General features: G+C 43.5%; 1 protein-coding gene across 4 annotated transcripts in view; it reads left to right on the plus strand.

The window, feature by feature from the left end:
- Window positions 1-11,022: 11,022 nt before the first annotated feature.
- The window catches only part of A2M (alpha-2-macroglobulin), a 39,849-nt gene continuing 37,149 nt past the window's right edge, over window positions 11,023-13,722 (plus strand). For 3 of the 4 annotated variants that reach the window (XM_027677618.1, XM_027677619.1, XM_027677620.1), the window contains exon 1: window positions 11,030-11,251. In XM_027677618.1, the coding sequence (XP_027533419.1) occupies window positions 11,163-11,251 (89 nt within the window). In that variant the 5' untranslated portion in view covers window positions 11,030-11,162. Of the gene's footprint in view, window positions 11,252-13,722 lie in introns of all 4 variants that reach the window. The other variant, XM_027677621.1, reaches the window with a different exon arrangement.

Genomic DNA, 13,722 nt, shown 5'->3' on the forward strand with positions numbered 1-13,722 from the left:
CTTGAAATTCTCCCCCCTGAAGCCTGCGCTTCAGAGGCATAGGCAAGGTGTTTCACATGGACTTATAGAAACCTTCTCATGGACAGTTAGCACATTATCTGAGGAGATCATGAGGTGGCATGAATCATGGAAGCAGTGTGTTAAATAGTCAGAGGCACGATACTGCCTTGCTGTAGAGCGAGCGGGTCCAGTCTGCAACCTGCTCAGTACAGCAGTTATGCTGGTTGTTATTTGCTGAGCAGTTTCCAAGGGGTACAGGCATGGCTTGCTGCCAGACCTTTGTCCAGCTTCCACAGAAGGAACCGACTACCCTGTATCTTGAAGTAAAATACCTGTATTTTGTATCCTGCAGCTGTTGGTTTGTTTTCATCAAGGTTATTTTCTTTTGGATTTTCCCCTGCAGGACCACCATAAACGTTGAACAAGTGGTCAAGCACCCTATTTTCTTCTGTCATGAAGTCCCACCTTACAAATCACAGTGGGATTCTGTGATCATTTGAGCGAGTGTCTGATTCTCTGTTTCCTTTCACGGCACATCTGTCCAGATATGTAGCATAATCATGTATACTTTTCCATCAATAAACCTCCCTTTTACATTGGGCATTGGCCTTTTCTGAGTGTCACAGAACAGACATTTTAATGATAGTCCACATACTATGATTGCTGGCTAGGGGAGGATGAAAAGAGGAAGATATCTATCCTGCCTGCAGCACTCAGCCTCCTCTCCAAGCTACACCTGATAACCGCTGGCAACTATCGCAAAATGTAGCATGTTCAGTCCCTCCCACCTCCAGAGAGTGGCACCCATTGCTCATGGCTGCTGAACAGCCCTTCACGTTTCCCCAGCCCTGAGAGGGCGCTGCCTCTGCCCCTGCGGCATAAGAGTAGGGGTTTACATATGGACATCATGGAGTGACACTGCATCATGCTTAGTACAGGAGAGGGTGAAGAAAGGGGCCAGTTGCAGTCCAGGCCTGGTGAGTGCCTGGTCCCATATCCTGATCTCAGTGTTCCGGGCCCTCCAGTCCAGAGTTTGTCCAAAAGAGATCATGATGGATCAAGATGCCCTGTCACAGCCACCAGCAGCAAGCCTCCCTGTTTTCCTGCACCCCTTGTTAATCCCTACTTCATGACACTTGGAGTCATGGTGATTTCTGCAAACACAAAGCACTATTGGGCTGCAGCATGCCAGACCTGGTGGATGGGAACAGCGTGAGCCAGGCACTACCAGAGCAGGGGGGACAAAAGCACAGGGAGGCATGGCTGGAGACGAGGCAGCAGAGCAGCATCGGGAGGGCTCTGGAAAGAAATAGATGTTGCTCCTCTTATTGGGGGCCACCGCGACGCCGGCAGCACTCGCCCATCCGCGCCGAGCTCTCATGGCCGCGGCTCCTCCCTCGCCCGCCAGGCGGAGCTCTCGCTCCGCGCCTCTCGATAGCGGGGAGGGATGGACCGGGCACGGATCCAGGGGGAGATGGGAACGGACCGGGCCTGGATCTGGGGGAAAATGAGGACGGACTGGGCACGGATCCGGGAAGAGAGAGGGATGGAGCGGGCACGGATCAGGGGGGAGATGGGTATGGACCGGGCACGGATCCTGCCGTGCAAGGGCCCGAACGAGAATTTCAGTGACGGTGCAAACTGCTCAAGTGCTGAGAACTAGCATGTGTTTTGAAAGGATCCATCTCACCGGGCGATTCGCTAAAGCCACGCGCGGGCTTGCTTTTTTTTTTTCTCCCTCAGTGAAAATTAATCATGTCAACACAGAATATCCCTCTTCCTGAATCAATTTCTTTTGAAAAACGTACTAAGCAATTTTAGTTTTAGAATTGCACGGGACTGGCCACCTAGGATATGCATGATATTGATGTTATAAAAAGCCGTTTCGTTAAGTTCCACAGATGAGGAATTTGTGGGGCATGAAATAGCTTTGGGTAGAGTGCTGGTTTCCATGCTAAGTTCCAAAATTAAAACTTCTCTGGCAATAGGAGAAAAGCTTTTTCAAAAAAAAAAGGCTGTGAATTTTGCTTTCCTGACACACCCCAAACTGTAGCAACTGACTCGATTTACATGAGCATGAGACTGGACTAAAGCAAGAGAAATCAATAGTTACAATAACAAGGTTGAAAAAGAGAGCAGGCTGAGTGGATGTGGATGCAGGATGTGTATCTTTCTGAGGGATTTAAGGCCAATTAAACTAAGACTTCAGTATACTGCACATGGAACTCATAAAAATCCCCTCAGGTCTGGCCAAATGTTATTCTGTTCTGCCAAACATCATTTTCTGGGAAGAAACAAGGTCCTGGGGAAAAAAAAAAAAAGAAGTGTGCATTTTTATCATTCTTTTGGAGCCCTCTCTTCCTGGAAGGCCAAACCTGAATATAAAAACATCAAGTGCACCATTCCCAGTGCAATCCCTTCCTCTGCATACTGAAAATGTAATGTTTATTACTCATTTTTATCCTCTGACTCAGCTAATTGCTGGTTGCAATCAGATCTAATAAACATCCCATGCTCATACCATTCCTCCAGATATATGCATGTAGATCATGTCTCCCCGGCTCCCACTCCCACAGGCAACAGCAATATTCTTAAACACATTCCGATACCTCCAAGATTTCTGGAACCTTGGCTCTAGCTTTTGTGCCACACACCTGAAACTGAAGTACATTAATTGTGGACTTAGCAAGACAGGGACACCCACTAGACTGAATGTCATTTTTTCCTGATAATCCTGAGGTGTCATATCATTCAATCTGAGATTGGAGCAGTGCTCTAGGCATCAGAAGGTCAGAACCACTTGAATTTTGGCAAGACATACAGGCTAAGCAAACTCTCTTGCCCATATGTGAGAAAATCAGGCTCACCAGCCTAAGAGTTGCTACGAACTATCATCCTGCTGCCAACTCAAAGGCACTGAAACTGGTTTATTGTGTTCAGTATTGCACATCTAAGTTTAAAAGAGCTGAAATTGTTGTGCAGGTCCTTGAACTGAGTCAGCAACACTGTGAGAAATGGGATATTCCCAATTTACTATGGTTGTCTGCCAGTGTCCTCACACCTGCTCTGCAGCTTCTGGATCTCCTATGGGTCTGTGCATGGCTCTGTTGGAAGTACATTAAAAGCTATTCTGAAATTCAATTCTTATTAATAAAAAGAATTAGCAAAGACTATAATTGCATGATAATATCTTTGACTATAATGCTCTCTCAAGCTTACTTCCCTTTGTATTAAATACTTCTTGTAGAGTTTATTTATACCATGGGAATTGTTTTACTGCTCATGTAGATTTCATACTCAAGGATCTGCAAAGGGCTGATGTCATGGCCTAGTTAAGAAGACGACTTATATTGACCATACTTACTTTGGAAAAAGAACATAACCTTTTTTACTGTAGATGGTGAGTCTTATCCACAGTGCAGGCAGCAGGATGCAAAATCTAGTGTAAAAAAATGGATGTCTCCAGAAAGATGAGCTCCACTGTAGAATCATTCTCTTGCTTAGGCCCCTCAATTGCTTAGCTAGCACTCTTGTTAGACAAAAGAGTCCTTGGTCCAGGGAATTTAGTTGCTCCATCTTTTGGCTCAAATCTTCTGTGATCCCTGCAGTGTCACATGTAATAGTGCTGAGCTATTAAACAATGGCACAGTGAGACCTCAGCTGAAAAACTTCTTTTATTTTACAGATGTTGAGGTCTTCTTCTCACCACCTGTGTCAAATACAAAGTGTGAGTAATGACCAACCAATTCAGTGATCAAAGACCAGAAAGGTGACAGAGAAACCTTCAGTCAACAAATTGCTGTGATGTGTCAAATTGCTCTGAGGAAACAACTCAGCCTTGTTCTCTGATTATTTCTTTGAGTTCATTTGCAGCCTACCTGGTGGACAGTTAGGGAGGTAGGGCTCTGTTTGAACTCAAATGACCCTCTCCATCTGATTCATCAGGCAGGTAGCAGAGAAGCATGGTCACATCTCTGGTACCACTGGCTGTGAAATGCATAACATCAGAGAAGGGTTTCTTGAGAATATCACTCGTGTATATTTCAACTTTTTATTCAGAGCAACAATTAAAATTTTTCTCAAAAATTTTTCAAGTGAAGAAGCAATGTTGTGTAAGCTAATCCTGCAGCTCAAAGAAAGTGAAATCTTCTTTCTGCTTGACCTCCTAAAGGGCTACCTTTTGAGGGTCAAGAAAATCCTAAAAGCAAGGCATTGCATTGAATACAGGACCTAATAGCCTCCTTCAAGGAAACTTCTTACTCTTTCCCTTTCTGATACTCTCACAAGCTCAGCACACTCATCTCCTGATGCCTTTTGATCCTACTCTGGAGTCCTCCACTCCATGTTTATGCCACAGCAATGTTCCTGCTGGGCAAACCAGCACCTCCCGTGAGAATGTGATTTCAGCAGGGCTTCTGGACTCCACATTGTCAGACTGCGTCTGTAGCCTGACAGTTGGGAAATTTAAAAATTCCTATTTGAGATTGAAAGGAGGGTAAACTTAAACAAGGTAGTCAGAAGTGGAGGGAATAAAAATCACCATACAGTGTACTGACAGGACTCTCTGTGCATGCTACTAAAGTGCTAACCTTGCACATTTTTTTCAGCCTCCTACTCTTTGGCTCACTACCCATGGGGAGGTTAAGGCTGGGTTAATCCTGGAAGCAATTGCATAACCATGCCACATGTTTTCTACTTCACTTAACTAGAAGTAACTAGCTCTAGGCCTCACTGGTTCCCCCTGCTGTTCTCCTTGTCAAGGCAAGGTGTGTCCACGTTTACACAATGACCCAAGGTCTGTGCCATGGTAAAGCTCATCTGGAAAGTCCTGTATGTTGAGTGTGGGATGTACAGGTGGCTCTCTCTTCAGAGCCCTTGGCTGCTTAGGCAAGGTCTTGTCCTGTTCCCTTCCAACCACTTGTGTCCAGTGCAGGGTACCCCAAAACAGGTGGAAAGTGCAGTGGTGTAATACCACCAGGGCAGGCTCTGTAGCAGGACAGTGTTCAAAGGGGACTTGATAAATGATATGTTCTCCAGCTGTGTTGCAGTGTCATGGCTCATACACCTTTCCCTGACCTGAAAGGTCAAACATGCTCTGCTCTGCCTATCAAGGTGCAACAGAACAAAGCAGAGGTGCAGGGGAAAGTATTAAACATGAGAATATCTGATTTCCTTTCCTCATGCTCCATTAGGGCTTTCTTGTCTGGCTTTCCTGTAGCATCCTCCATCTCAAACTGAACAAACACAGCAGCTGAATCCCAGCTCCTCTCTGCACTGCGGAAAGACCCGTGTCTTGAGTACCAAATGACATCTGGCTTAGCTGTAGCGCAGAGAGAGCCCAATGGACTTGCCCTATGTTACCCAGCAAGTCATTAACTCAACTAAGCATAAACTAAGCATAAACTTCAGCCCTTCAGCTCAGACTGCAGGCTCTGGTCTGAGGCCCCTGCAGAGGGGGCCAGGACCCCCATCAAGCACTGCTGAGGAGTGGGACCCCTTGCACATCTCTGCAGCAAGTGGATGTTATACCAGACAAGTACAGAGTGGTCTATGCCACTGCTTTCTACTCCCTTCTTCTAGCAAAGCCATTCAGAGGGGGCGTTGATTAAGGGTTTCACTTTTTTTATAGCTATAACTGAACATCAAATCCAAACAGGAAAGATCTTTGAAATGCCTACACAATTTAGGTACTTTTTTTCTGTACTGGCGCTCTTGCTCATAGCTTTGTGCTATGAAGTTTGGATGGTCTCTGGGGATGGATTTCTCATGAGATCTGTGGGTACCTATTCTGTTATTACATAACCCTTGGAGGAAGCACTTTATTCCTTTCATCTGCTCAGCATTTCTCTGTGTGCAGCTTGGCCCATTGCCTCTGCTCCTGCCACTGTGCATCTCTGAGGAAAGTCTGGCTTCAGTGCCATTCAACCTGACTGGAACATCAACCTCAGGGCCAGCAGAATGATCTTCATGAGATGCCTATACTTCATTTGAGGAGAAAGGGAGCATATAACAGCTAAAGCTAAACACAAATTTTATGTGCATTTAGTATGTCTTTTTATATGGTAAAGCTTTATTTGAAAAGCACAGTCATATGACTCAAAAAGAGCATAGATAATTGTCCCAAGTGCTGTTCTCAGACACATTTGCAAATGCTTTGGCTTTTTCTCTCCCCTTCCTTGGCAATAGTATGAGTAGTACAAAAGTAAAAATGAAAATAGCTTGTCATTCATTACTACATCAAGGAGTATCTTCATTTCTCTATAATATCCAAAAAATATCTGTGAACGTGCAAAGAGTTTCTTGTTTATATATTTTAAAATTATTAGATATCTTTCACTAATTGCCTTTAGTGGATTTAATAGTGGAATTTCAACAACTGATCCTTCTCTGTAAGTACTCTGTGCACTGTAAGTATCAGAGAGACACACTACAGGTCTCTCATGCCCAAGGGTTGATGACACTGGTTATAACCTCTTTTGCAACAAACAGTCTAGGTTTCTTTTAAGAAAAGATCAAGTTTATAAAGTTCGTTATAATATAACGGAGAAAGGCAGATAAACCCTACTTTTTGTGGGGCTTACTCTACAAATGGGCTACCTTATATCCCATAAAATATGGTCACAGGACTATTTAAAAATGCAGCCACTGATATGGTTTGCAATTTAATCTACAAAGTGCATTAAAATGAGAATAATTTATTGATGCCCTTGCCATGCCTGAATTTACTCATCTGTTTATATGACACCACAGAAATATGGATTATATCTGGCAGCCCAGCTGTCCGTGTCTGAAAAACAGTTCATCTGCCACCAGGCCCTTCTCTCAGGTTAAGATATTCAACAAGCAACCAAAGTGGATCATCTTTATTAGTTCTGACATGTTCAGTTTCATTTGAAGTTTAGCTGATGAAGCCTTTTTATGGCATATCATTTCATTGCATATCTTCCTTCTTCCTTGCAACTTGTATAATGTTCCTATTTCCTGAGGTTTGTTGATAAAGGACCTTCTCTTCACTATGGCCTCTGAAATATTTTGTCTCCCACACAATAATAAACCTTTTCTTATGTCTTTGGGTGTTGCTGTTACTTCTATTGATTTATACAATTACTTTTTCTTGTCATACTTTTTTGTCATTTGAAATATATTGCTTTGGATTTCTTTGCTTTAAATACACAGGCTGGGGAAACTAATATCATTATTTGGACTTCCTTTAAAATAAAAATATTGATTTTTTTTTTTCTCTCCTGGAGTATTTTTTCAGCCTTTAGCTGAACAACCAGCATAATTTTGTTAACCAGAGCTGTTAATATAAGTCTCGGGTTTTGCAGTGACTCTTTTCTCACCTGTCACCGTACAAAGAGGATGTAGGTACTAGCGAGAGACATTCCTTTGGTAGAGCTGCTGGTTTCCAACAGAGGTTCTTAGGTGAAAGGACATGGACCTCCTTAGGCACAATACCAGTGTTTTCAAGAATCATTTCCTCAGCTTTTTAACACATGCCTGTTCTTCAAAGCCAAAGGTTGAAGTTCAGTTTATTGCTTTGCTTTGGCTTTGAGGATTCAGCATTGTGCTACACTCCTTCAGGAGACAGAAGAGGAACATATTAAAGACACAAGTGTCTTTCTTGGGATTATCTACCTTTGGTGACAGTGGTTCCAAAATTGCTTAAGACTTCTGTGGCGGACAAGGATTCCCACATATAATACTGTTGTGATAGTACTGAGAGTATTTACACCCACTCACAGACACCTTTTCTTCCTGCAATTGCAGTCACCAGCGAGCCACTCTGTTATTGGATAATTGGCAGTCATCCACAAAGCTAAAGAATAGAAACTGGAAAGAAGTCAGAGGAAGCTATGCCAGAATTAAGGTGATTAAAATGACACAGCTCAAGATCTTACATTATTTTCAAGGGAAAATGTGCTTTCCGTAGTGATCATAAACTTGGGAGTTTAAGGGTTTGAGTTTTAAACTTGGGAGTAGGACACATCAAATTTTTCTGTCATCTTTGCCAGGCAATGCACTGAAGACTGTACAGTTTAGAGGAAACTTTGGAGGATAAAGTGTGCTGTGACCGGAATTTATCAATATTCATCATGGCCTGTATTAACTTTTTAATTACCTTTTGTGTCAGTCAGTCCAACTCAAAATAATACATTTTAAAGTGCTGATGAAAAGGAACTATGAAAGAAATATTGTGGAAATTTGAATGCTCCAGAAAATAAAAAATAGTCGTAACAATACACTCAGGAAAAGTAAAAGTGCTTCCGTGGCATCTGTTACTTATTGACCTGGTGTCTTGCTCCATTTCAATACAATAATATCTGTAAAGGAAATCCAGTACATGTATCAGCACATGTAACTTACTGGGATATAACACTTACTGTAATCTCTATGAGAATTATCTAGAATTAAGCTAATTTTCCCTAGTCTTCTTTGGAACAAAACAAAATTTCAGAAAAATGTTATAGTTTTAATTTAGCATTAGAAACGTATGTTTCAAAAACCTCCTATGAAACAGCTGAAAGATGTCCTATCTTTAAAAGTGAGTGTAAGCATATGTAATCATTTATTTTAAAGCAGGAAGAACGAAAATTAATTGCTATCATTTAGTATAGAAATCGACTCTGCTTAGAAGGATATAAGAAATTTGATTTAGGCGTTTTGGTTAGATTTACTGTGATATGGCATAATTTAAATCCTTGTGATCAACAATTAGGTACAATGATTCACTTGCGTTTTGTATCAGCTTAATATGGGGACCAGTCACTGAAGATGTTAGGCACGTACAGATTTTCTCTTGACCTGCCATGTGCACAGTGACCGCAGACACGTATGAAGTATTATTGTATGAGGAAATATCTTTCCTGTGGTTAAAATTATGACTGATAGGTCATTGAAACCACCACTGTGTGCTGCAAAGATGTTGTGTGCCTTTTTCAGCAGTGATATATATAGCCTTGTTGGAAGAAGTAGCCAGTCTTTCAAATACACAATCTCCCCTTCAGGACTGAAAAAACACCCAAAAGCTTTGAAGCTAAGTACAAGTTCAGACCACTTGTTCTGAGCTCTGTGAGAGAGGAGTCAGCTGAAGCACCAACTGCCTGAGCTAATAGGGTCATTAGTGTTTGTGGAGCAAAGTGGGAATTAGGGTGTCAGAGAGCTGGTAAGCTGGTTCTTGGGGAACTGAGAAGCAGGTATTTTATACCTTGTGAATGGTAAATTCATGGAAGAAGATGATAGCAAATATCACTTTGAATCACAGGGTTCGATGGTTGTATAGATCTATGAATTTTGAATTATTATATACTCATCTTTAAAGTGTACTTTGCATATGTCCATTCAGATTGGGTTTTGGTTTCAGTTTTCAGCAGTCTAAATGACAACAGACAACTTGTCATGAGTCATGTTTTCCAGCAAATGCCCAGGACACTATTTCTTTGAAAGCCACTATTTTGCACAATTTATTTACTAAAGTAAAAGATGGAAGAGGACAAATGATAGGGGCATTTCTGGAAAAAGATTTGTATGGGTTTTATTACTTGGCAGTTACACAACTCCATCTTTTTATCAGTATTTCCATCTCTAACTGATAGTCTGCTAAATCTTCTGGTTTGAGTGAGTATATGTTCATTCCTTCTCCATATGACATATATTTGTAACACTTCCCACCAGCAGACATTGGCTGCCTCCTGACTGTTTTCCTAACTTTTGCAGTTTACAAAAGGTGATAAATTTAATTCTACAAGAGTCTGCACCTGATTTTTGAACACCATCCTTAAATTTCCTTTTATCTACAGACATTTCTCCTGGTCCTTTGCAGTGCTCTTCCCTGCATTTTTCTGGCTAGTATGTCAGAGTCAAGACATGCTGTTATAGCTAACATGTAGTCTTAACATTCACTCTTTTTCAAAGCTTGATCTTCAGACAAAGAGCAAATAGGGCTTCCTGTGCTGTTGTGGTCTAATAAGCTCTCTTGTGCAGAACAGAGAACCTCTGCTATTAACATGGTTTCACAAAGGCATATTCAAGGTGGTTTGTGCTGCAGTATTTTCTCTGCCAGGTTATCTTCCCAGAGATCATGAGTCTGGGAATCAGCGTTACTGAATCCTTTCACTGCACAGCACTGGAAGGCATGCTGATAGCACTATGGCTGCAATTTTAACAGTTTTCCATGCAAACACCCCACCTAGTTAGGCTGGTTAGGAAGTGCTCATAGTTTGGACTGAATATTTCTGTTTAATGATCTGCTGGAATTTAGCTAACTTTTTTTCTCACTAGATTCAGCTTCTAGGTAAGCTCCTACAACCAGAGGTTTGCAGAAGATCAAGTCAAGCTTGGTCTTGAGCAGCGCTATTTCTGAACGACATCTGTTAAAAACATGGCTCAGAGCAGCACAGATCTGAACTGGCAATGGGAAGGAGGAGCCACCTGGAACATTTGCACTCCAGGTAACACTGAATGATGGAAGATGATCACCATTCTAGGGAGGCAAGGATGTCTTCCAACATCATTGTGTAATATTTGTACATACTCACAGTGGAAACAGAACATATTTCCATATCTATAGCAGTGGCCCATCACATTTTGGGTTATATTCCCAACAAATTAATTATTTAACCTATAGCAACTTTGTCAGCAAATTATGACAGTAGTCTGTTAACATGTTATGAGCAGTGTTTCTGTCTGTGGGTTTCCTTTCGTTCTTAAAATACCTATAAACCTGGCTTTTGGCTTAGAAGATCAGAGCACCCTACATCAGAGTGCTGTGAATGGATGCTGCTCACAGAGAATATTACCCTATGTTGAACATAGTTTGTATCCCCAGCACTGCAGATTTCTAATGGTCTAAGGAAAACAGGGAATGAATCATTCAAAGATTTATAATATAAGCATTATCCAAAAAAATACCCTTCCCCCACTTGCAGAGTCTCTGGCCAAGTACTGTGCCTCTGTTCCAGCTCCTCCTTACCGCCTCTCCCTGTTTCCGGATGGGCCCTGGCCCCAAGCCTTTATCTCCTCCAGCCCCTGGGCTGTTTGCAGAGAGCAGTTATAAAGAGGCTGACTGAGCAGAGAGTGGAGGAGAATTACAAGGTGCAGGAAAACAGCAGCAGCAGACCAGACTGGGTGTCTGCTTCACTCACCACGACCTGCTCTGCACCATGGGGAAGAACAAGCTGCCCAGCAAACCAAACATCTTCCTCCTTCTTCTCTTCTTCCTTCCTGGAAATACCTCTCCCAGCGCAGAACCGTAAGCTGCACAGGCGGAGGGGGGGGAGGAGGGAGGTCTTAGTGCTCCCCTTTTCCTTCAGTTTTCTTCCTTCCTGTTTCCCAGTTCTTCCATTCCTGCCCTGAATCCCACTAATAACCAAGCCCTGTGTGTCCTGCACAGCTCTGGCAGTGCTCCCCACTCCCATCCTGTAAACCCCTGGTTGTCCAGTCCTGGACCCCTCCCCACTGCCATCTCTGCCAGTGTCCCCCTTCCAGCCCCTCCCCCTCCCCTCCTAATCTCTGTCAGTGCCCACAGTCCTGCCCTGCAGCTGCTTGATAGTCCAGACCTGGATCCTCACAACACCTTTGCCTAAGTATGTTTCTGCCTAAGAACCTGTCAGGGAGGGCCTGGGGTTTTTGGGCATGATGACAGAGTCCAGGCACTTTCCCTTCCTAGAGTATCCTTGTTTCGATCACTGAGTTACTTCTCCACGTTCTCCTGTTACTTTCAAGCTGGTTTGTTCCCCTTTCTCCTGCCAGTTTGTTTCTCTTGGCAGCATCAGATGTACTCGTTCTCAAAGAGGATCTGTGACCTAGATTCGCTTCCTCCGGCAGAGTCTGGCGCCAGCACCGTCCATTGGACGTCCATGCCAGGGCTTTGCAGACCAGCAGCACACACTCTGCTGATGGCCCCAAGGAGAGGGGCAGCCTGTGGTGGCACAGGCTGACTGGAGTCTGGCATGCCCACCCCAGCCTTCCCTAGCAAAGAGTGTTGCTCTCAAGTCTCTAATCTGGGTGGGAGCAGTCTCCCTCTTCAGACCCCAGCTGCTGTCACACACTGTTCCTCTTGCTGTGCTGACAGAAGTGCAGCTCTCACACACACGGGTCTTGTAATGCTTGCTGCAGAGATTTCATGCCCAGAAGCACTGCCATAGTGCTAACAGGTATGGCAGAAGGTGCAGCATTACTGCTGCCACCCACTGTGTGGTCAGAGGTGAAGTGATGACTGGCTCAGCTTCTAGGACCTTTAAATCATAGTGTACCATCAACCCCTCATTCATCTGCCCCGTTTGGATGCTTCCGGGATAGATCAGCCAGCCAAGTCTGCCTTGGGGTCAGGCAGAGGTCTCTGGTCTCCCTACAGAAATCTGATGTAACTAAGTATTTAAGTAATCTTAATTCATCCTTACTCAACATCAGGGGGAAAGGGAATAAAACTATCCTGTTCAGACCTTTGGGCAACATACAATCATAGAACCTGGCCTGGGTTGAAAGGGACCTTAAAGATCATCTGGTCCCTGACATGGACAGGGACACCTTTCGGTAGACCAGGTTGCTCAGAGCTCCATTCAACCTGGCCTTCAACACTTCAGGGATGGAGCATCCAGAGCTTCTCTGGGAAACGCATGTCAGTGCCTCACCGCCCTCACAGTAAAGAATTTTTTCCTAATATCTAATCTAAACCTACTGCCTTTAAGTTTGAAGCCATTCTCCCTTGTCCTGTCACCATGTGGCCTTGTAAATAGTCTCTCTCCATCTTTCTTGTAGGTTGCTCTTTGTCCCAGATCTGAGCCTCATTTTGGGAGGGAAGAAGGAGGAAAGGATGAGAGAGGTGGGAGAGACAGGGGTGTTGTTGGGTTCCCCAGAAGGAAGATAGGAGCCCAGCAGGGAGGCAGTGGAGTCTGAGCTATGAATTGCTAGTTAGTATAAGTGGTTTTAAGTGCTGCAGGGTAGATCAGGTGCTGTGTACAACACAGAAGGGAAACCACCCTTGGACTGAAGACAAAAATTGAACTTCCAGCTAAGACTTGCTTACTGTGCCCTGTGCAAGTAGTGATATCACTTCTTTGGGCAGCAGCAGTTGCTATTTCAGATGTGGCCAGCTGCACAGAAGACACGATTAAGGTTCAGACTACATGTTAGAAAAAAACTCATTCACAGAGTTAGTGCAACACTGGAATAGAGATGGTAGAAACTCCATCTAAGGAGTCCTTTGCAACAGTGCTGTTCTAGGAGAGAAATTGGTCTCGAGACATCCAGAGGTCCCCTGCAAACAAAACTTTTGTGGTTCTGTAAGATACTGAGCAAGATACGTTTTCTTTTGCTTCGTTTTCTTCCATTGCTTTTCTTTCTCTGTGTCATTCCGGAAGAACGCAACAGAAGGTATTGTTCTCCTATTCTGTAAGCTGTTTTACAATGCAGTGTACATGCAGTGTACACTGCATATGGTCGGAAATGCGAGGTCATAATGACACTTGAATTGGCAAGTATGGATTTGGGCTGATGGAGCTGATGAAATTCACTGTCTTCTTTGATTAGGTGCTTGTTCTAGTAAGTAGCTGAGAGTCAATGCACAGACAGACATGATTCCACTTAAGCTACAGCATTACCTTCTCTGTACAGACAAACTCATCATTTTTGCCTCAGCCACTCTCCCTAGGGTCTCCTATTCCTCCTTTGATGCATGCTTCTGTCAGAGCCACTGCCTCTCCTGTCAGAATAGCTTGTTGC

This window comes from Neopelma chrysocephalum, unplaced genomic scaffold (assembly GCF_003984885.1).
Source record: "Neopelma chrysocephalum unplaced genomic scaffold, ASM398488v2 Primary Assembly neopelma1_43, whole genome shotgun sequence".
In the NCBI taxonomy this organism is placed as follows: domain Eukaryota; kingdom Metazoa; phylum Chordata; class Aves; order Passeriformes; family Pipridae; genus Neopelma; species Neopelma chrysocephalum.